At 37.8% G+C, this 24100-nt stretch overlaps 1 protein-coding gene across 2 annotated transcripts in view; it reads left to right on the forward strand.

Moving 5' to 3' along the window:
* LOC129756942 (cilia- and flagella-associated protein 298-like) overlaps positions 1-18601 on the forward strand; it is a 66713-nt gene extending 48112 nt beyond the window's left edge. For both annotated transcript variants that reach the window (XM_055754012.1, XM_055754011.1), the window contains exon 3: positions 7406-18601. In XM_055754012.1, coding sequence (XP_055609987.1) covers positions 7406-7519 — 114 coding nt within the window. In that variant the 3' untranslated portion in view covers positions 7520-18601. The remainder of the gene's footprint in view (positions 1-7405) is intronic.
* Positions 18602-24100: the final 5499 nt, after the last annotated feature.

Here is a 24100-nt window from a genome sequence, read left to right on the forward strand (position 1 = left end):
AGATTTCTAATCGGACGGGAACAGTATGTTGCATTCAACGAAAACAAGACTGTGCAACTGCCTCTGACAGTCGGCGTACCACAAGGGAGTAATCTGGGACCTTTGCTTTTCCTTATGTACATAAATGACCTACCAAAGTTAGGCCTAAAAAGGAAGCCGCGACTCCTCGCAGACGACACGTCATTGTTGTACACCACTAACGATCAAAGCAAATTCGTTGCTCAGATGAAGCTAGATCTACAACTGCTCCAGGATTATTTTTTTGGAAAATTTGTTGTCTTTAAATCTTTCCAAAACAAAATACACAATTTTCAACGCTCAGAGGTCGCTTCAAACGCAATCAAGGAATGAGCTAGTAGTTCAATCCACAACTTAGCTTAGCTTAGCTTAGCTTGATTGACTACTCACATCCACCTTTAAACATTGAACCCGAAATGCTTTATTAAAATTTTGTAGTAATAAATTAATAATGAACAATTCCGTTCAATTTCTTCAATAGGCTTTTTAACTGGCTATTGGTTAAATGCATTTCGAATCCCATGATCGCAGGCGTGGCTCAGCAGAACGAATTCCACATCGCCAATGGTTGCTACTCCGTGATTGACCGAGGCCACCAATTTTGTTCAAAGGTCAAATGAAAGGTGTCTGGGACTGACAGCACATTCACAATACCCAAAACTGATGCTCTCTCTTTAATCATCAATAACGGCGCTGGCCACGTCCTAGTAGTCAATAGATAGATTGGAAAAGAGAGAAAGGGATGAAAGAACAATGTCGCGCTTTAGGACCGAGGTCACCTCTGTATCCTAGCAAAAAAACTTGGGTTGGAGCGTTGGGTGAAAGGATATGATCAGGAGACACTTTTGACTAGTGTAACGATTTAAGTTTTCTATAATTAATTTTCTATGTTTCCTGGTAAAATTTTAAAATTTACTGTAAAATGATTGAAGAGATCTTGATCCCAATATAAAATCCTCATTTATTTCTCTAACAAAGCTATCGATGCTTATCTGATCAATAAAGGAAATTACTTGTATATATTTATAAAAAAATCTCAGTTGAACTAGGAAAATTTTTTAAATAACAAAATCAATGAATTAACATTTACTTTCTTTTTATAAAAATGTTTTTAATTCAATTGAGTATTCGACATTTAGTTTATTTGTTAGATTGTTTAGTTAAAAAAAAATTAAAATAAATGTCAAGCTAACATTCATTGGAGCCTTATTTTTTAATCAAGTATAAAGTAAACCTTATAAACCATTCCATATAAACTGTAACATGAAAAGAACAATGCTTTAAATAATTACAAGCCTTTTTATGGGACAATACAAAAATTTCATCTGGGAAAGTTATTGCTCATATTGAAGGTTTGGTTTCACAATTTTTAAACATTGATTTACTGATTGACTACAATTTGCATTTTTTTTATTGATTAGACCTAAGGAATAATTTATCATTTTCTATTCTATCCTCTTTCCTTTCTTAAAATAGAAAAGTTGAGTTATGTTTGCTATCTTATCACTTCGTTATTTAAAAAAAACCATTGATCTAGAATGAGCTAGTAGTTCAATCCACAACTATAGAAAAAGAGCAGATTTACAAATACCTTGGACTAACCATTGATGCCGATCATAAATGGACAACCCATATCGAATACCTCAAAATGGAAATAAGCTCAACATGTGGCCTTCTCTGGAGGATAAAAAAATTAAATTCAAATGAAGCGAAAATCTCCGCCGTTAGTTTTTCCTGTCAGAGCCCTGCGAGAACTAAAAGCTCTAATACAAATGAAAAACTTCCTCGACAACCCTCAAACTCAACGGAATTAGCAAATCCCTATTGCAATCCATAGGTATGGCACTCGAAGAACCAACTACTTGTCGACACGTCGAATGAACAAGGAAAGAAGAAAAGCTACCTTCTCATATTACGGTAGCGAAATGTTAAACGCTTTACCATCGCAGGTACAACCTTACGAAGTTTATGCTGAAGAGTTATGAGAAATAATCTAAATATACATTTGTAAAAACTTGATTGTAGAAACTGGAAGTGTACTGCACCCTCTCAACAGAGATTCTAGTCTTACTGAGAGTGCGAAACCGTCCCAACCAGAAAAATCAGTGTATACATTTGTGTTAGTGTGAACCCATGAATTGTCAAAAGCCTTTAAAAAAAATAATAAATATGATGAGAAGGTTTGATGCCTAAGAGAGAAAGAATTTGAAGGAAATTCTACTCCCGCGGGCTTTTCCCTATATAAAAAAGAACTGATGTAAACCAGCTTCATAAATACATGTCCAAGCTTAGAGCTTTTAAACCAGGGAACTGAGATAAACGGAGAATAATCGTCAATGATCAAACAAATTTTACAGCCAATGATTGAATTTGTTATAATTTGTTGCAATTTGTTAGAGAGAATTAGAAGGTTTCAGTTAAAATGAGAGAAACCGGTGCTCAGAGAGAGTGAAAATGTGCTAATTGTTGCAAATGTTACAAATTGTTACAATTTGTTAAGCAGTTGTGGAATTTTGATCATTACCATTCCAAATGCAAAGAGTTCTCTCTCCACTGCAATCCCTTGTTTTAAACTGTTCATGGGAGTATTTCTTTTGATGTCTGGAATATTTGTTGTGATGACTATATGCCTCAAAAATATTCTCACGTTTCCAAGATTTTAAGTTTTTTAGTTAGTGTTGTTTAAAAATAACACTATGGCTTATAGGATGAACGCCCCAAAGTTTCAAGTTAGGTAAATGACGCTTCATATACTGTCCCTACTCGCATAACAATCCCACACTGTTAGTGACTCCTATCAATACGGGACTGTTATGCGAGTAGGGGTAGTATAGGTTCAAAAAAATGTTCAAATAAAATATGAACGTCGTATCTAAAAATTATTTAAATAGCAGAAAGGACCACAAAATATTTGTTATTGTTCATATAGAGTCCAACAAACATAACGATTCGATTGTGTAGTGGGCTCACTACTGTTCTGTTATTAACTGTTGACAATTGTTGATTGATTAAAATGTCTCATTAGCTAATCCCTTCGGTCAGGACATGATACGCCGAAGGAACCGTACAAGCCTTCCTCTACGTAGCTTTTATTTCCAAAGTATAGCCGGGCGCCACGACACGGGAAGCAGCGGAATGTCACTTGAGACATCGTCCGGAAATGCCATTTATTATGCACATCCCTCTCTTTTCCCAGCAGTGCAATGTTTTCACCGGCGATTGAAACTAAATGAATCGCAACAAATCCATACTACCTACCACAGCTAGACGGTCGCCATCATCGGCCAGGCCACCCGGATATGGTGCCAAGTTTCTTTATTGCTGTTGCTGGTTCGTGTTAGCACTAGTTTATAATGAAATTTAGCCCACCGTCAAACTGTGGGGTGTTTTCGAACATTACGTCACCGTAGAGGGTATTGAACCGAAATCATCTTTGAGCTTAAAACATTTGTTTGAATATGAAATTAATCAATCATGTTGAATTATCACATTCGGTGGTAGGTACAATGAACATATATCGCCATTTAAATCCATCCCCCATACCACTTTCAGGCTCCAATGCACTGAGGGTAGATATTGATCACATCGGCTCAATTGCATGTGAATTGAAAGACTGCCAAATTTTTCTAGAACTTTAGGCTTTTGACAAAATGTAATAATTGTTAAATGGATATGGCTGTGGTTAAATGATTTTCATTATGATAAGTTATTTGAAAGAGAAATTAAAACTAAAACAATTATGTTATCGGTTACCTCCTTCCTTTTTTTAAGCATCTGTTCTTGTTCTGGCTATCGTCATTTGAAGAATTTACTCTTTATCATTCACGTTTTTTACCTACGGCTACTAACATGTCTCCATAAAAACAGAAATTGTGATTTTTCTGTGATTTATCAGCATTACAATTAGCAATTTTCTAGGATTTGAGATGACAATTTTGGAAGTTTTCGTACAGTGGTACGAAAACTCCTAATATTTTCATCTAAAATCCTTATTTAGGTATAAAATTTTGTATAACGAATCGGCCATAGGGGTCATCCATATTAACTAATCACTGTTGCGATTTTGACGACATTATTTACTAGATTCAAATGCAAATTGCCATCTGGGAAGTTTAAGGGACTGACAATCGATTTCAGGTATCAAATTTGGTGTAAAGGGTCTGCAAAAGGGGTCGTCCATATTAACTGTTAATGCATCAGTTAAAGCATCGATGAGGAAAGTTTTTGCACAGTTATTTATCGAGAATTGTGGGTATACAATTTCGGATTGTCATGTGACGAAAAAGCGCCATTCTCATAAAGCAGCAACAGTTTTCGCGAAATTTCGCGAATATAATTTCGCGGTAGACGTACGAATTGAAGAACGGGCTTAGGAAAGGAACAGATACGTTGTTAATGTGGTGGTTTTTCATTTTTTTTTTAATAAGAATCTTCTTAATTAATAGTTATATTTTATTCAGTAAGAAGAATATTATACATTTTTTGAAAAACATAATCTTATTTTATCTCATTTTTATAATTGCTTGCGAAACGAAGTTCGTACGGGATCAGCTAGTATTTTTATAAAGGTGAAATTTTCCTAATGCAACCAAAAAATAACCAGAACTCTTTCAAACTAGGAACTAAAGTTCTAAAAGATATGAAACTAGGAACTAGGAAGATACATTTTTTTTTAAAAAGCTATTTTTTTTTTTTGGTTTATGCAAAACAATTGTATGGGAGCTTCTCTCTTCCCTAACTTTATTCCCAATTGAAGGAGAAAGGAGTCTCAAATTAGCATATTACCTTTTCTCGTATCAAATGCTCTCCCATGCCAAATTTGGTTCCATTTCTTCAAAAAGCTCTAAAGTTATGCGAAAATTTGTAAAGACACCTCCCTCTCCTTCTCATCACCCCACTGGAAGGAAGCAGTAGTACTAAATATTAAAAAATAAACATTTGTAGTACTCAAATACACTCCCAAGTCAAATTTGGTTCCACTTGCTGGATAAGTTCTCGAGTAATGTAAAAAATTGTATGAGAGCACCCTCTCCTCTTAAAATTTCTCCACTGGACGACCAGAGGGTTCTCAAAATATCATAGTTACATTTCTGGTATTAAAATATTTTCCCATACCAAATTTGGTTCCATTTGCTTGATTAGTTTGCCAATTAAACTGAAAATTGTAAAGGAGCCCCCTCCCCCTCCCCTGCACAGTGGTCAAAAATGCGAAAAACGTGATCGTTGCTTATAACTTTTTTAGTTCACATTTTAGCTTATTCGTATCTTCGGAGAAGTTTTTCAGTAAAATTAGGTCTATAATAAAAAACTAGCTGACCCGGTAAACTTCGTTTTACCCGTTACTTAATAATTCGTTGGAAAATGTTTCCAGTTCTTTAACTTCTTCGTACTCGTGCATCAGTTTTCATGAAAATCGTCTTCAAGTTGTTCGAGTTTTGTCTTGTTTCTAGTTGATTTTGTATAGGAGCCCTCCGTCCATAAAAAGTGAGATTCTTGAAACTATTATACAAACCATCTCTGACCCGAAAAACCCTCAGATACCAAATTTCACTTAATTCCGACCGACCATTCATACGTGATGGTGTTACAAAGACAACGACTCCATTTTTATATATAAGATGTGGAAAAGAGATAATTTTGTATGGGGACCCCTCTTCCATAAAAAGTAAGATTCTCAAAACTATTATACAAACCATCTCTGGCCCGAAAAACCCTCGGTTACCAAATTTCACTTCATTACGACCGGCCATTCATACGTGATGGTGTTACAAAGAAAACGCCTCCATTTTTATATATAAGACTTTTATTTTTCTGATTAATCCCCCTACAAGTGAGATAAAATTTCTAACTTCTCTGTTATAGGTTTTTGCTCTTTGATGTCTTCGACAAACTTGTTTAAAATCAAATTTATCACAACTTTGCCTCAGATGTCAAGTTTCTAAAATAATTATTACCCGAGATATCGGCCAAATAAGGAACTTAACATCTAAAAATAAGTTTATTAATAATAACTTTTTTCAGTTAATTTTAAGTTTAATAATATGTTCCACAAAGTTGTTTGTCTTACTAAAATACACCTCTTTGTTGAATATTTCAAGTTTGAAAAATGTGATACTGCAGAGCTGTGTTAAAAAGATTACCGAAAATAGGGCTTTTTCACGCCTTATTTTACAAACACCGGGCAAAATCGGGCAGCCCGCTTTAGATGCAAATTGAAGTCAAAAATTTCGTCTACAAGATGCAGGTTTAGTCGTCTGTATCAACGTGAGATATATCAATTTTACTTTTCCATGTTTGCATTAAAAACAAAGATTTCTAGGAAACTATAGCGTATTCTACCACGTGTGTTTAGAGGCGCATTTGTATTATTAGCATCTCCAGCTTGTAGAGGATATCTATTTCAATTGAACACACAATAGCCTGATGCTAATAATAAAACCTATAACAGAGAAGTTAGAAATTTTATCTCACTTGTAGGGGAATTAATCAGAAAAAAAATAGTTTTATATTATAGACCTGATTTTACTGACAAATTTCTCCGAAGGCACCAATAAGCTAAAATGTGACCTAAAAAAGTTATAAGCAACGATCACGTTTTTCGCATTTTTAACCACTGTGCACTGGAAGGAACATTCATAGAACGCATTCTCGTAGCCAAATATTCTTTCATACTAAATTTGGCTCTGTTTGCTCGGATAGTTCGAAAGTTATGCAATAAAAAAGTTAAGAAAGCCCTCCTCCTTCCTTCATATATCCCCACTGGAGGAAGGGAGTGGTCTGACATAATCATAGAATCATTTCTCGTATTTCAATACATTCCCATGCAAAATTTGGTTTCATCAGTTATCGAGTTATGTGAAAAATTGTAAACTAGCCCTGCTACACTTTTGCTATCTCCCCACTGGAACGAGGGAGGGGTTCAAAATATTCCTAGAAACATTCCTCGTACCAAAATATCCTCCCCCATATTAACGCGCCAGCACTAAATTTTACTTCGGAAGTCCGGACTTCCGACAAAGAAAAGTGAAGTGCTAAATTGTCGGAAGTCTGTATTTTGTTGCCAGTTCACCAGCGACGGGACGTTTTCAAATTTTTTATTAAAATTTACAATATCAAAATTGATTTAATATGCTTGATCAGTTTTCGCGCTAAGCAAACATTTGTCTTTTTTTTTGAGAGACCTCCTTCCCCATTCCAGTGAGTGGGGGCTATACTGCCACCTGCCAAGTTTCACGCAAATCAGTTCAGTAGTTTCCGAGTCTATAAGGAACAGACAGACAGACAGGCAGACAGAAATCCATTTTCATATATGTACATAAATAAATCTTCTACGAGAGCGTTATTTACTAATAAAAGTTTAACTCTTTTTTTTGTTTTTTCTTTCCAGAAACTTGAGCAAGACGATGACGACCAGTATCTCAACTCCTCCTGGTCCGATAGCCGCAGTTTGAAGCGTCACGTCCATGGCTTAGACGACGTTAAGTTTAAATTTACCAAGTAAGGGAAAGCTTTTCTTATGAAAAAAAAAAAACGGCAAGACAAACAGCGAGTGTAAGAAAACTAGAGCAAAGGAAAACTTATTTTTTCGGTGTTTGAAATAATGCGCAATAACGTTTTTAAGCTATTGAGAGTGTATCGCCCTTAATAAGAATATGGAAAATAGAAACTTTTATTAGTTGTTTTCGTGAATGGAAAACTAAAGCTCATTACGAGGTGATTATTTAATACTAAGGTGATCAAAGCACAAATAGGACAAGACACTTAACAAGCTTGATGAGAAATGTACAGAAGAAAACAGGCAAATTCATTTCAATGAGCAAATCGTATAATCACCTTTTTAACAACACTCAGAACATTGATTATTTGACATTTTTCATTATCAACCGGAAATTTTGGGTCTTTCTCCTGTATTTTGAAGAATCTCTTCCGAATCAAAAGGAAGCAGCTACATAGGCGTAGATAGAAATCTCACAACACCTCAAGCTGAAATAGTAGAACGCAATAAACGTGCAATGGATATTTCCGAAACGTAGTGCTTTTCAAGTTACCTGGTCATTCATTAGAACCCCAAAGAAATTACATTCCTGCACATAGGATGGAAAACAATACTGCTGACTGTTATAGAGAGAGGCTCTGCGCACTAATCGAATTCGAAATCTTAACACGAAACACAACAGTTCAATAAGCAATAATCGAACCAACCCACCAAACGATAACCCTTATTTTGAGGAAGTGATCCTTGATCACCGAGGGCCAGTTGTGAGTCTACAAAAACTGCAAAACATTTTCGAACACTAGCGAACAATAGAGACCCATTTCATGAATGCACAACCTAAATAAGAAATACCTTCTTCGGTTTGACCACTTTCCTTTGGTTTTTGGAAATATTCTATGCACGTGCGTCCGTATACGTTCAGGTTTAAAATGGAAAACAGGCCCACGCCAAATTCATAAATGGAGTTTGTTGGATGCACACGAGAGTAATATTTATGGACAACGGTCAGTGAACATCTGAGACGATGACCAAGTTTTACAAATGAAACTCTTTCAATCAATATTAAAACGGAAAATAGTGCAAAAATTTGAAAATTTTATTACCCGGTTGACAAAAGACAGGATCGCTAAGGTACACAAGAATGAAAGGTAACATAGTTTTGTGCTACATCGACATGGATAGTTCGTTATCACTGCATGCAAAATTACAAAAAATCCAATCAATACATGAAATAGTCAAAGGAAGAACAAAATTCAAATTCATCTCATAAGAATCAATCCTGTCAGATGGATGCTAAAATCGAAGTCTTGAAGCAGCATTTGCAGAGGCAACCTTAATCTGGATAGACCTCGAGTTTTGTGTATCCCGAGCACGAAGTTGATTTCATGTGGTCAGGTGAGTTGCAGCTTTTTCCCCAGCCCTTCGGTTAAACTACTCTTTTTGAAGTTTGTTCTACCTGAAGTAATGGGGTCCCGAATGTGCAAATTTCAAAATAGGCCAAGATGGCAGCATATTTTAGTGGTAGCCTACGGCGAAAGTTCGATAGGGTAGTACAAAATCCTTAAGGACAAGCTTGATGACACTGATGGAGCGTCTTAAGAGTCCGAACTAACGGTATAACACCTCGATGAATGTTGAGTAAACCAGGTATTGATTGGTGGGATAAGCGCTTTCGCCTTCAAATACCGGAAAAAAGGAAGTTTTTTTCTCTAAGGTTATAGAGATCGGGCGTGCATACATTAAATTATTTTACTATCGTAGTAAGTGCAAGCATTTCTCCAAAAGAATAGTCTTTTTGGTGAAGAAAATCCAAAAAAAAAGACCAAAGCACAACTCTGATCTCAAACTTTGGTTCCAAATAAGTAACAGTCTTAACTAACTTAATGATCCCGCGCCTATCCTTCGGTGCATAAGGCCATGGTAGAAGACTTCCACTGTTGACGATCTGGAGCCAGCGTCTTCGTTTGGTTCCAATCAAGGTTCTCGTCGACAGTTCGGACTTCGGCAGCTAGGCTACGCTACCACGAGCTTCTGAGTCTGCCTCTTTTTCGATTCCGCTGCAGATCTCGTCTACAATTTTTAGCAGCGTATGTCGGATCAATCTCCATTACGCTCGTCCATACTATATAAAAGTTCGGAAGGATACAAATACGGCAACCAAAAGACAGCCTTTAGCGCTCTATTCGCACGGCCTGTAACTCCCTTAGGCGGATTTTACAGGCTTTACCCCATAGTAACACCAGATATTGCAACCTCGAGTGAAACAGCGCAAAATATACAACTTTCAGCCAGTGATTTGGAATGAACGCAGAAATTTTCCATATGGCACCAACGACTGGAGTGAGTGTTCGTTTAAGTTGCTCTATATGGGCTGTCCAGCTTAAGGTATCGTCCAAAAGTAGTCCTAGATATTTAAACTCGTTCACTCGTTCAATTAGAGTTTTGCCTATACGGGTTATTGGCAGCTGAGGTATTGAGCGACGACCGAAATTGAACAGCATGTACGGAGTTTTCAACAAATTTAACGAGAGAAGATTATAGTCGAAGTATTGCTGAAGGATTACCAAATCGTTTCCATGCCATTCCACAATCTGGAGAGGATTGGTATTATATCAAGGTACGATATCAAGGTGTCGTCGGCAAAGACTCGAACTTTGCCGCGCAGATTCAACAGGGGGAGATCGTTGATGAATACCAAATACAACAGCGGGCCCAAGTTGCTTCCCTGTGGTGCGGCCACAGGGCCACAAATTGTTCGCGAGCTGTAAAGTAGCTTTCGATTAGCCGAATGAGTTGTCCACGTAATTCATACCATTCCAATTTCTGTAACTGCAAGGCATGATCAATGGTATCAAATGGTTTCCTCAGGTCCAAGAATAAGGCACCAGAATATCTACGGTTATCCAGATCATCGTACCAGTCCTCCAAAAGTTCGGTGGTTGCAGTTAGAGTGCTGCATCTCTTTCTGAAACAATACTGGCGTTTGCCTATGAGGTAATTTTTTATTAAATATCGTGTTCACTAAGAAGTTCACGCAGGACCGGGCAGAGCAAAAATTCATAAACCGAATTAGTTTGCTGGCAAGATATTTTTAACTTGACAGATGTTCGCTAGTCTGTCCTTGATGACCGAGTTGAGTAGCTTCAAGTTGGAATAGGTTTGATATCTGTGATCCTCCAGCGCGGGGAAATCTAACGAGAGGCAAAGACTCTAGCAACTGAAAATTTGGAATTTCTCTTCTAAGCTGTGAAAAAAGTCAAGTGTACTTGAAGGAAATTTGATTTAAAGAATTAAAGGTACATTGTCGATTGTTGGAAAAATTAGTGAACAGTTGAAAACGGTCCATAATTGGCTGTTCGGCGAAGCTTCTGGTTGATGTCGGAATATAAGCGTTGTACGGCCTTCATGTCAACTTTGTGAATACATCTCTTGATGCTACCAATCAATTGTGGTTCTAGGGTAAAAAAATGGGATCGAATGTGTATTCAGGAAGGATTGTGTGTGTGTGTGTTTTTTTTCATAATGCGATGACGCATTATCCGGCCAAAACACGTATTGTTCATCTGCATGATATTTTTGTAGAAACGGCATCGAAATTTTCTTCAAATATTCATTCTGGTACACATCTTGTTTGATAGCCAAATTAGATGGCTTGAACCATGGCTTAGAAATACCTCTCTCTGAAATGGCGATGTACAGCATCACTCATTGTTCAAACTTATGTTTGAACTTGTATTCAATGTTTGAAGATTTAGTAGTTTCCGGGGATGTGCGTCTTCGAAAGAGGAAATTGACTTACGTTGTCGAAAACAAAACATTTTCCGGTATAATTTTTTATCATCCAGCGGCATTGGGATTTAAGAGTCTAAATCTGATTCTCAGTGTATTCTTGCCAATGTACTGGTGAGAACAATTGAACTTTTTGGCGGCATCCCGTTGGCTCAGTAAATCCTTGTTGATGAAGGCACGAGAAAGAGAACGAAGTCCTTTGCGTTCATAATTCTCGCTGATCTGCCACTACCTTTTGCGAGTAGTTGTTGGGAATTTTAGGATGTGTGTAAACAGTGGTAGCCGCCACATTTTCACTTTAAAAATGTTGTACTGTACACTTTTTGCCAAGTTTTTGTGCAGCTCGTAGAACTGTACAACACGTTCGTAAAATAATCTTCTTTCGACGGCATTTTGAGCAAAACACAAAAATAAACAAAACAAAAAATACTGGCGAAAAGAGGAGAAGAAAAGCTAACACATACATACTCTCATTTTTCTCTGAGCTCGTTTATCAAGTATTAGGGCCTCGAAAAAAATCCAAAATTTTAGTTGCCACCCGTTAGCATCTTACAGACTTTCAATTGCGTGTCCAGATTGAGACCTTTAAGTATTGCATAAGACATCTTGTCTTCCCCTGGGTCGGAGTGGGTTTTTAAGGGCAGTTCCGTCTAGCAGTTCCCGAGACTTGAATTCCTCAAGTGACTTGTCCGGGGTTGTGGTCGGGAAACTATTCGCCTTCTTTCGTCCCTAAAGTAGTGGTTCACGAAATCGGTTCCCTCCTGCGCCGAGACTTTTTTTTTGCAGAGTCACGTCCTCATGATATCGATATATCGATACCCTTGACGATGTTCCAAACATGTTTCACTGGGGTATTTTTGTCTGTTTTGCTGACAAGCTAGGCAATGTATGTACGATTCTTCTTTCTGAACTCCTTCTTGAAGGCTGCTCTTTTCCTTTTGAGCTATATTGCTGCGTGTAGGCTCTCGAAGTCTTCCTTCAGCACTTTCCAGGTGACTTTAAGTGCTACTCTCGGAGTGACCAAGGAGATATCAATTGTGGATTGGCGATTTTCTAGTGAGTTAATTATTGTGGGAAACCCGTCGTTGAGAAGGATGAATCTGACATCTTCGATCAGCTTTTTAGTAGTTTGCCTTGTGGTGCGCATTGAGATCCCCTCTTATGATTATTTGCCCAAGAGATCCTGTCCATACAATGGAAGAATTATTTAAGATCTTCCACGGCGTTTTTCTTCTGCTGACTGATGCTTGAGAGTCCAATCTCTTTTATCTGAAGGAAGATAGGCGGTTATTATTGTTATTGATTCTGCGCCCTTGGTAATTTCGACTGCGGCTGGCTCTAAAAAGGAGAAGTCCGGAATCTCGACTTGCTGATGTGTAAACTCTTTGGCGATAAGGATGCCTACTCCTCCTTACCCGTTTATACTTTTCTTGGAGGTCAGATTGAATCCTCTAAGTTGGAAACTTTCCACTTCAAGCAGCCAGATTTATAGCAACAAGCAGATTTTAGAGTCAGATGTTGTTATTAATTTTGAAAGTTCTTATCGTTTGACGCTCGGTCGGACTGATTGAACATCAAGTTGAAAAATTGAAATGTTGTTAAGCATTTTGGATGCCATTAATTATTCTGGATGGCTCATAGTGTTGACTTGTTGCTTCGCTGTTGATTATGTCGTTTAGTCTCCCGTATGTGAACAGGACTATCTGGTCCACATCTGTGTTTTTATCAAGAGCATTCAGCTTCAGGATGAACTGGTCCTTTAAAGCTATTAGTGGTCTCAACCCGATCCTTTCCCACAGGCTTCTGATGAGTGCTCTTCTTATTGAAGAGACTACTCGCTCTACGAAGTTGGTGTTAAAGAAAAAAGGTTTCCTCCTGAATTCTGCCCCTCTGCTCGGGGAGCAGCTAGAGCAGTGTCTCTCGATTCATGTTCTTGGAGATCCTTGTGTGGCTTTTTCGTTCCCCTCCAACAAAGGGAACTCCTCTTCGTTTTCTATTGCCAATCCTTCGAAGCGGTTGCTCAGGATTGGGAATTGTGTGGCTTCTTCTTTATACGATATTCCATTGTTCCTAATTGCGCTGGTGATCATTAATCTACGTCGGTGATCCGGACAAGAGGGTTCTTGGGCGTTTGTGTTTTCCCTTGCATTTGGAACAGAAGGGAGGTTTGGTGCAGTTTTCTCTTGTGTTTACCCTGGCACATATCGAGCATCTTTGGACTCCTGAACAAAAAATAGTTTTGTGCCCAAAACGCCAGGACTTGATGCATTGCTTGACCGTATATACATATATTTTGGCCCAAAAGTAACAGTCGTATTGCTTGACTTTATTGGGTACCTTTTCTTCTTATACGATGACCTTTACGTTTGCAGTAGGCAGCAAATTTATTGCTTGCGTTTCATGATTTCGAAAAGTTCGTTGTCGAAGTATTCCGTTTGAATACCCCTGAAAAAAGCAATTGTATCCCGCAAAATATTGGAGGAGTAAATTCTGATATAATGCTCCGAAAGCTTTGTTTTTTTAGTTCGGAGATAGCTCCTGGAGAGTCCAACTCGAGCTTGAATCGATAACGACCAATTGTTTTTGCTTCCGAAAAACTTTTGAATTTCCATCTCTAGGGGATGTTTGGCGGTTTGTCCAGCGTAATCGAATTGTTCCAAAATCACCGTCACGGAGTTCATTTCTTTGCGTCCGTCTGTGGGATTGTTCTGGGGAATCACAGGGGGATTGTCACTCTGTGCTTGTTTGGGGATTGCTCCAGATGATGTTTTGGCTGGGTTCAATGTGTTAGCGCTAGCTGAGCTCTTTTTGGCCGGCTGAGTTGCGCTTATCGCTTGTTTTGTGCCTAGCCTCTGGCTTCTGACCATTGATCTCCAGCGCAGGCTGGTCTCGTCATATTTGGTTCTTCACCTCAACTCTTTTCTCTTCTTCGACTTCATTCCCTTTCTTATCTTCTTCGACTTCATTCCCTTTCTTATCTTCTTTAACTTTCTCATCTTCTTTCTCGCTTTCTTTTTAACTTATTTTTCTTAAAAAAAATTTCTGGATGTTTTTCTTTTTGATCACTTTCTTTTGATGCCCCTTGTGGCCAATGAATGCCCTCCCGTATCTCTCCAAATGCTAGAATAACATACGGCGATCTTCCGCGATTCAGCTCACATCAACGACCGAGACTTCTAAGCGAACAAGCAACGTTGCTCGCGCGGTACACGGTTTTGCCGGAGCACCCAAAATACATCAATCGCTGCTACGGCGAAACTTGGCAAGGCAGTATTGCTGCTGCTAACGGGTTCCTCTTTTTATTACTTTCACTGGCACTCCACCAACGAACAAGAAGATGGCAAGAACCCGGCCCACCCACCGGCACCGGAATCTACACCCGGAACTTAAGAGATCTATTGTCTCGATTTTTGGCCGGAAACGAACACGCACCACTGGTGAAAACGGAAAATTTCGCGTATGAAACTGAAACGCACTCCCCATGCTTTTACACACAAAAAGGTGTTTTTCTTTTCAATCCTGAAGGGGTTGTTCAGCTCCAAACGCTGTCATTAGTTTCTCAGTACGACAACTAGAGGCGCTGCAGTACATAAAAGGAAATATTAAGTAGAACCACTGACCATACTGACTGGACACTCGATTTCGTTTTCTGGATAATTTCCAACAGTACGCAATGTCGATTCCAGAGTGCGCATCTATCGATTTGAAGAAATGCTATCCCAGTTAGGAAATGCCACCCAACTTTAAAAATAAAACACACAATTTCTACGATAAAATCGGGCTAAACAGGACCATTTTTCCTACAGGGCATTTTTTGTCAAATTTTTCAGGTTCGCCACCTGCCGTCGGTATTGCGAACCTGCAAAATCTGACAACAAAAAATTAGACAGAAAATGGTTGAAGTTTTGTTCTAAGTGTCATGTCAGTGTGGTCAGTGGTAAAGGGTGATACGATCAAAATTTGGTCAAGGGAAAACGCGTGTAAATCGGTGAAATCGTTTATTTAAAAAATCAAATTAAATTTCTTTTTCAAGTTTAATTAGTATAAAATTCACGAAAAATATTCAGTTAGGCTTCTGCTTTTCCAAATCCGAATTCCGGGCCTAATGTTTAACCCCTTCCATCAGATTTTGTACAGCCACCTTGTCCACCTTCTTCGCCGCAGAAAGCCAGTTTGCCTTGAACTGCTGCTCGTCCTCAGCAGTTTTTTGGTCCTCTTTAGGTTCCGCTTGACAATAGCCCAGTATTTCTCAATTGGGCGGAGTTCTGGCATGTTGGGAGGGTTCTTGTCCTTGGGAACCACCTGCACGTTGTTGGCGGCGTACCACTCCATGGCCTTTTTACCGTAATGGCAAGATGCCAAATCCGGCAAAAACAGTACGGAACAACCGTGTTTCTTCAGGAAAGGCAGCAGACGTTTATTCAACACTCTTTTACGTCTTGGTTGACAGTCCCGGAAGCTATGAAAATGCTGCTTTTCAAGCCACAGGTACATATGGCTTGCCAAACCAGATATTTCTTCGCGAACTTTGACAGTTTCATGTGCATGAAAATATCTGCTACCTCTCCCCTTCCTTATGCCGTATAAAACTCCTGTCCCGGAAGCTGCTTGTAGTCGGCTTTGACGTAGGTTTCGTCGTCCATTACCACGCAATTAAAATTCGTCAGCATCGTCGTGTACAGCCTCCGGGATCGCGCTTTGGCCGTCGTATTTTGTTTATCATCGCGATTTGGAGTCACTACCTTCTTGTAAGTCGATAGTCCAGCTCGTATTTTGGCTCGATGCACGGTTGTAGACGATACACGCAGCTTATTTGCGGCATCTCGGAGAGAGGTTAGGGTTTCGCTTGAAACTACCGGAAACTCTCTTTGTCGTCTCAGCGGCTTCCGGTTTTCGATTTCCCTCCGATGCAGACTTCCTGGCTGTCGACAAACGTTCCCCAAACACTTTAATTACATTTGTAACGGTTGATTTGGCAACTTTTAGCGATTTTGCCAGCTTTGCGTGCGAGTAGTTCGGATTTTCGCGATGCGCGAGCAAAATTTTGATACGCTGCTCTTCTTCCTTGGACGGCATTTTGACAACTGAAGAGTGAATTCCAAAATCAAAAAAGGAGCAACATTCTACACACACACCTTCAAAATGAGGGATGTTCAGGTTTTTTTAAATGCAAAATTGAAAGAAATATGTCAAGTTGATATTGACCAAATTTTGACCGTATCACCCTTTAGAACAAACCTTATAAAACTTATATTATTCTCTAAACGATGGTTTATTGGTAATATCAGTGATTCTTTAATCTGTTTCTTCAACGTACTTGTTGTTTCGGCAAATTTTGAAATCTGTATCCTTTTGGTGTTAACAAACAAAGAATCCAATCTGTCGATAATGAATTATCGTCTAACTTGATGCTTGATAACCTTGAGTTTGTTCAATAGCATTTAGGGTTGGCATGAGAGCACACAGAAGCCAGCAGACTATGATAATTTCTTCAGCTATACTTCAGTTGACAATCCAGTTTTAGATTAAAATACGGTCTGTTTTGTGTAACTCGTCGAGCTGCATTTAGCAAAAATAAGATGTAGGTACCTGGTAGTTTTGTTTAAATTCTTCACTGCTTGTGAGCTGAATTTTGTACAGAAACTTCGAATTTAACTTGATTGTCTTGTCCCCACTTTGCTGTTCATCCGAAATAACCGGGCTGAAATTCCAACTCTTAACTATTCAACCCCGGACCCAATTTAAAACCTAAACGCTCCACTTACCAGTCTCTGAATGTCCCTTTGTTATATCCGCATTGCATGGCAAACTCTAAGCAATAAATCCGCAATACAACGAAATTCTGTCACTATCCCATCAATTGTCGAGGGTACCAAAAATGGAAATGGGAAAGCGTGAGCACCAACCGAAGAATGAAGGAAACAATCAAACAAACAAACAGAAATACTGAGCGGGAACCAAAAACTCGACCTGCACGACGACGGGGAAAGAAACCAAATACATTTTCCGGTGTCTCTAGCCTTTCGAATCGATTTTTGAGTTTTCGTTGTTATACCTAATACTACATGCTGCACCTGATCGACTGTGAAGACTACTTAGGAAAACGGACCGTTTTGTGGGGGAGACACACGAGTTTCGGAACCCCCGTCATAATAATAATTATATTATCCACTCACACTCACAAGAAGAAAAAAAAACAACCAACTAAACAAACAAACGTTGCTTACTTTAAACGTTCTATCTTAATAAAAAAAAACAATGAACATGTTGAGTACTATGTCTGAACGCTACCATTACCATTTTTCAATGTGTGCAATTCCTTTTTTAACATATACATTAAAACAAACAAAAAAAAAACATTCGAAAAATCTTAAACAAGCATTATGAATCAGAAAAAAAACTATGACTAGAGTAGGAGATAAAATTCAAAACTAAACTAGCTTGGCTGATAAAAAAAATTAACAACATAAGAAAATGTAAAGCTAAAATTTACAAAAGCAGCAAGAATATACTAGCTTAAAGTCATGTGATTGATGATTTTAAGGATAAGTTACCTTTGAATCCGCATAAATCCACATACACAATCAGAGAATTGCGGCGTAAATAAATTACTTTTAATCTTGGAATACACAGAACAAAAATCGCAACAGCAGAAAAAGGACAAAATTAAACGAAGGGCTAGATCTTGCCATAGATGAGGCGTTAGGCGTGGATGCACCGATTAATTCATTGATTAAAATCCAACGGTTTTTGTTTTCAAAGTTTACCAGAGGCTAGTTTGAAAGAGCGCATTGGACATGTAAATAGTTTACAACCACAAAACATGAATTACAAAAAAAAATCACGAGAAAAAAAACTATATACAATAGCTACAAAGCAACTGCAGACTCCACCCCAGAGAAGATCCAAAACAGAAGAACGGAAACCGGCAGGCTCGATATATGGAACGAATGATTTATCTAGAAACGAAATTTATTGGAAATCTGATCTAAAGTTGCTACCATTATTTCCCGGGAAGCGAAGCGCTAAGAAACGCCCTACAACTGCAAAGAAGCCACGACTTGTTATTGCAATTTAATTGAACAAAAACAAAACAAACCCATTCACATACAGATGCTAAAAGAAGAAAATTAAAAAAAAAACATATGATGGAAAATTGAACAGATTCTCAGAATTGTATATTTTCAAAGTATGTATTGCCTTGTCATTGCTACTAATTTAAGGTTTATCAAAAAGGAAAGTATAGACAAATGATAAAATCTATTACGATTAATTAATAAAATGTGAAAGCTTTAACGAGTTGGTTGTTTGGCTGTTCAATGCATATGGAATATTGAAAGAAATCCAAAGCCGCGAAGGTGATTGTGTTGCTCTCTGGAGCCACCTTTATCCGCCATATGACTGACAAACAAAAGAAATGAAAAAATCATATCTGTATTCAAATCAACTCCAGTAGCAACAATTTCAAAAAGAAATGCATATCTGCAGCTCAACATGCAGTTTCCCGTTATCGATTAAAAATGCTAAGTAATTTTCCAGTTACAGAATTCACATTTGGATACGGAATGCGCCATGTCCAGTGGGACCGATAGGACTTAAACCCACATCTTACGCCTCTCCGGGGCCCATGTATTAACATTCTACTACAGAAGATGCGTTAGTGCGACATTTCTGTAGTCAAATGTTAATACACGGCCCCCGGAAATGCGCAAAATGTGGGTTCAGGTCCTACCGGTAGGCAAAGCGATTTTTTCCGCATGTTTTTTTTTTTAATTTTTCATCTAATCTATTCTCTAAAAATTTTAAATTGCTCAGTTGGATTCCTCCAGAACAAAAGGTTTTGCTGTCTGAATGTCCCAGGAGATAGTCGTTTGATTGAACTTAACTTTGATTCATTGCGAAGAAGTGAAAATCCGGGCTATTCGTATTACGTTACTTTCTATTAAAGGTAAAATTCACCTTTTTGCAAGGTGAATGAAAAAAGGTAAGTAAGATGGGTGGAAAAAACACCTTTGCCTTTCGGTAAATTTTTTCCCTTTTTTTTTATTTTCCGTGTAATTATCTCCTTAATCCTTACACACATACATAATCCATGGTTTCTCAGGTTTTATCCCCTGTAATAATTTAAGCTAAAAATTCAGGCTTCTAAATCCTTACGTTATTAAATGTAATTTCATGTTAATTGAATCTACGTTCATGTTTCATATTGTTTCAATCAGCTTTGTCTTGTCTAATTTTGTTTTTTAAGTTTTCTTCAGATTTACCTGATTTTATTCTCTTTATTTAGTTTTATCTAATTTTATCATATTTTGCTGTGAATTGTCTTGTTTCACCTGCTCTTACTTTGCTGTGTCGTGTTTGATTTTTTTCTATCTTGTTCCACCTTGTTTTGTCTTACATCATCTTCTTTTATTCTAGTTTCATCATTATTCATTTTGATTAACCTTGTTTTCTTTTGTTTAAACTTATTTTGTCTTGTGTTTTTTTCTATCTCGTTTCAATTTGTTATGTTCTATCTTGTCTTACTTTGTTGTTTTGTTTAATTTAGTTTCATCTTTTTATTTTGATTTATCTATAATTTGATCTAGTTTTGGCTTGATTTATCTATATTTATCTTGTATTACCTTGTTTTTAACTATTTCTATCTTATTTCATCATTCAGCATGTAATCCGGGAATTTAAGCCCAATGGGTTTATTCATCCCAAGTTGGGCAGTGGAAAGGAGAGATCTGTACTACTTGCTGGTAGAACTTGGAATACTTTAATCAACTAATTTCGCTCCTTCATATACTAAACCATTTTCATGGTTACATATAATACTTGTTTAATAATCATGTGTATGTTGCTATTTGTTCCATCGATTGCTTTGATTAGACAAATCTCAACACTACTTCTAAACATACACATGCGCAATCTTTTAACTGCCTCCGGCGTCCCCTCCTGAAGATGGGGCTACTCCTCTTCAACGCACGCACCGGAACACGCTTTCGCCCCTGTTGCAACTTAATGACCTTCCATGGCACCAGTTCGAGGACCTCAACCGAGATCTGGCACGACGACCTTCCAGTAGCTTCCGGTCCGACGATCTCCCAATGGTTCTGGCCCGACTACCTTCCATGGCTTTGGCCTCGGCGATCTTCCTGCGGCTCGAAGCTTTCCTTCCACCTCGACGCCTTTCCTGAGGCCTGACGCTTCAAATGGTCCAGCTCGAAGACCTTTACTTGGCTTTCCAGTCCAACGACCTCCCATGACATATACCTCTTCCGTGGTACATCGCTCGTAAATCCTCCAGTGACTCCTGGTTCGACGACCAACACCTGGTTCCTGACTTGACGACGTTCCACGTTACCGGACGCCAACCTTCCATGGATTTCGGTACGACCACCTACCAGTGAATCTGGCCGCGACTCCCTTACTGGCACCGGTCCGACGATCTTCCAGTGGCTTCGGTTCGACGACCTTCTTGGTTCCGGCTCCACACTCTTAATTTGGCCCGACGCCTCACCAAGGGCACTACGACCTTCCGCGGTCTCCGGCTCGTCGATCTTCCAGTGGCCCCGGCTCAACGACCTCCATATTGGCTCTGCACCGACGACCTTCCAGTAGTGGCTCTGGTTCCTGCCTCGATGACCTCCCAATGGTTTCTGGTTCGTTGCCCTTCCGGGCTTCGGCTCGTTGTCCTTCCATCGGCGCTGGCACTTCTTGCTTCTGTTGATTTCGCTTCACCTCCTTTCCAATAGTGCTGGGTCCATATAACCTGTCTGTTGATGCAGCACTTAGGCAGTGAAAAGGAGAGATTTGTTCTGGTTGGTAGTAGAACTAGGAAAACTTAAATTAACTAATTTCGCTATCTTTGATCACACTAAACCATTTCCTTGGTTAGATATAATACTTGTTCATTAATTATGTGTATGTTGTTATTTGTCCCATCGATTGCTTCGATAGACAAATCTCAACAAAGGACTATTTTTTCATCCTGTTATGCGCTGATATCACATTAACTGCGAGAAGCACATCAATAACAGCGTTGATTCCGAAAAATCCCATATAAACACCGAGTAAAAATACACAGTAAATTTTTGCCTCGATTTCCAGCAAAAAAAAATTGCTGGAAAAGTCTAACAATGTAAATTTTTGCTGGAAACCAGCAAACATTTTCCGTCTTGCTGATTTTTAAAGCACTTGATCCTCTGAAACTCTGTAAAACCAGCAATCGATCTGTCAAACTATGAATTTGTTTTCGTTTTTTCTCATTATTTTTCGTTGCCCGCGCGAAAAATGTTTGACTCCATATTCCAGCGATGAAGCATTTCACGGATAAAAAACTCTACAGGTTGTTATAAAAAATTTGTATGGTTGGCTCTTCCATATCACTTTTTTCTGGTTGAACCCATAATATTGCTAAATCTACATCGATTACTACGAATAAACTAGCGTTGCTGTAAAGTTGTTTTGGCTATCGAGGATTTCTCATCTGCTCATCGCTAATATGAACTAACATATGGCGGATTTGGCTATTTTATTCAGGTCAACTTCAAGATTCTGAATGTTAGTTTTTGAAAGTCACAAAAACAGAAGATGGTGGAAGTTATTTTTTGGGGGACACACATCAGAAAGCGAAAATGTAAGTTCAATTTGTTGTGTACGTTGATTTGTTCTAAAAACAATTGTTTACAGTTTCAGGTGGTTTCAGGTTCGTCTGCTGGGACATCTATATTTAAGCGCGCATACTTTGATCCCGGTAGGCCGAAGCAATGGGAAAAAACAAAATCCCCCAAAAATTTATAATGTTCTCTCGGTTGAAAAAAAAACGACTTAGATTTTGACCATTTTTTTTTTTTCAAATTTTGCTTCAGGGCCAGGGAGGCGTTTTCCGCGCAAGTCTCAAAAAAATTCTTCTGGAAACGGCGGAGCAGCAGCATCAATTGCATTAACAAATATGCCACTAAAGTGATATATGATTAAATTTAGAAAAAAACCCATACGTCTTATTAAAAATAAAAAGGAAAAACAATGCATTTAACCAAGGAATATTTAAAGAAGGTAGTGCCAAGGCAGCCCTGCTCTAGTATTGGTACAGACTGAGACGTCACAATCACGAAAAATCTGTTAATTTACTAGGAAAATTTTCTTTTTCGATGATAATTCGAAGAATCTGCAGGAAATTTTCCACTTTGAATACATGCTATTGTAGAAGGATTCTTGCTCTTCAAGATGGGTACAAAAAAAGTTTCATTTTCAAATATTTTTTCTATAAAATAGATCATGGAAGTTCTAAAAAATTGTGGATTTTCACCACTGAAATGTGCAAAACTTTAAAATTAGTTTCAAGTCTTCCATGAAAATGTTCAAGTCAGTGCATTTTAAGCTCCTCATTACAATAAAGTGTTCAAAACACAATTGTTTATACAAAAACAGAATCTTTTATTGGCATTTTAGTAAACTGAGTTAACAATCATGAATTAATGTTAATTGTTCTACATCAGAATTGTATATGGTAAACCGGTTGGATTAAAATCATGACAATCAGTTAAACACTCAATATCTACCAGCTAGACCTTTTTGAAGTTGATATTTTCTTCATTTTTGTACGTTTTAGCTTCAAGGCGACATTGCATTCATTAATAAATTAAGAAAAAACCATGATGCAATCTTCAAAGGACCAAAAAACTCCATTACATAATCAAAGAGAGGCCCTACAACAAAATAGAAATGGAATTGGAATTCGATTTCGTTTTAAAACGTGTTTTTCTTTGAAATTCCTACCATCCTCACATAAATTTTCGATACAATCGTTTTTGTGACGTCACAAAAAAAATCCAATATGGCTCTCGACACTACCTTATTTAGATATTCCTTGGCATTTAACTGCTTAAATTAATTTTTATTTATATTTAAATCTACAATTTCCAACATTCATGGGGATCAGCATTACGGTAAAAACAGCCATACAAATGATTGACTAAAAATTCCTGTTGGATTCTCGAAGCTGATGCGATCGCTAAATCAGCCATTTATCCATTTGTGGCAACGTATGATCAGATTGTTGGTTTGATTGTTTTTTTCGGATCAGAACCAAACAATCATATTTATGGTCCTGTAGACGCGTAATATAATTGATAAATCTATAAAAAAAATTTCCGTGTTAAACCATATATTTACCGTTTTTCTTTTTGAAGAGATAAAGAATTTTGTTGAAAAAACTAATATTTTTATTTCAGATGGAGCACGATGCCCAATACTATGGCGAAAAGCCCATTGGCAGATATTTAAACCAATTTTTTTTTTTAAATACATATTGCGATTTTCTTATCGCCCTAGAGTTTTCATACACAAATGTCGTCGACCTCAAATTTCGCTCTACGATTTCGTACTTTTCCTATTTGGAAAAATCGATTGAAAATAAATATTTTTGAGCTTCAGGTATATAATTCGTTACTATTATTTTATTGCGAAACTGTTTTTCTAGATCAAAGAAGAGAATCCAAAACGATGAAGTCTTCCAGGAAAAATTCTAGTCATAAATCATCTGTTTGAAGTTGAAATTTAATTGTGATAAAATAAGTGATTTTTTCAATTGTCATTATATTATAGCATCCAGTTTTAAATAGTTGAACTGATTTCAATTGTCTATTCCGGAACCGTGCAATCACTCTACAACCGTATAAAATATTTCGGCTTTTCAAGGAATCCAAAGAAAATGAAAGCGAAAACACTTTGACTATTCTTCAAGTGAATTTACCACACAACATAATGTTGCGAAGCATATAATAAATAAATTTTATCCTACAAGTTTTA

The sequence above is a fragment of the Uranotaenia lowii genome, chromosome 3 (genome assembly GCF_029784155.1).
Source record: "Uranotaenia lowii strain MFRU-FL chromosome 3, ASM2978415v1, whole genome shotgun sequence".
Lineage (NCBI taxonomy): Eukaryota > Metazoa > Arthropoda > Insecta > Diptera > Culicidae > Uranotaenia > Uranotaenia lowii.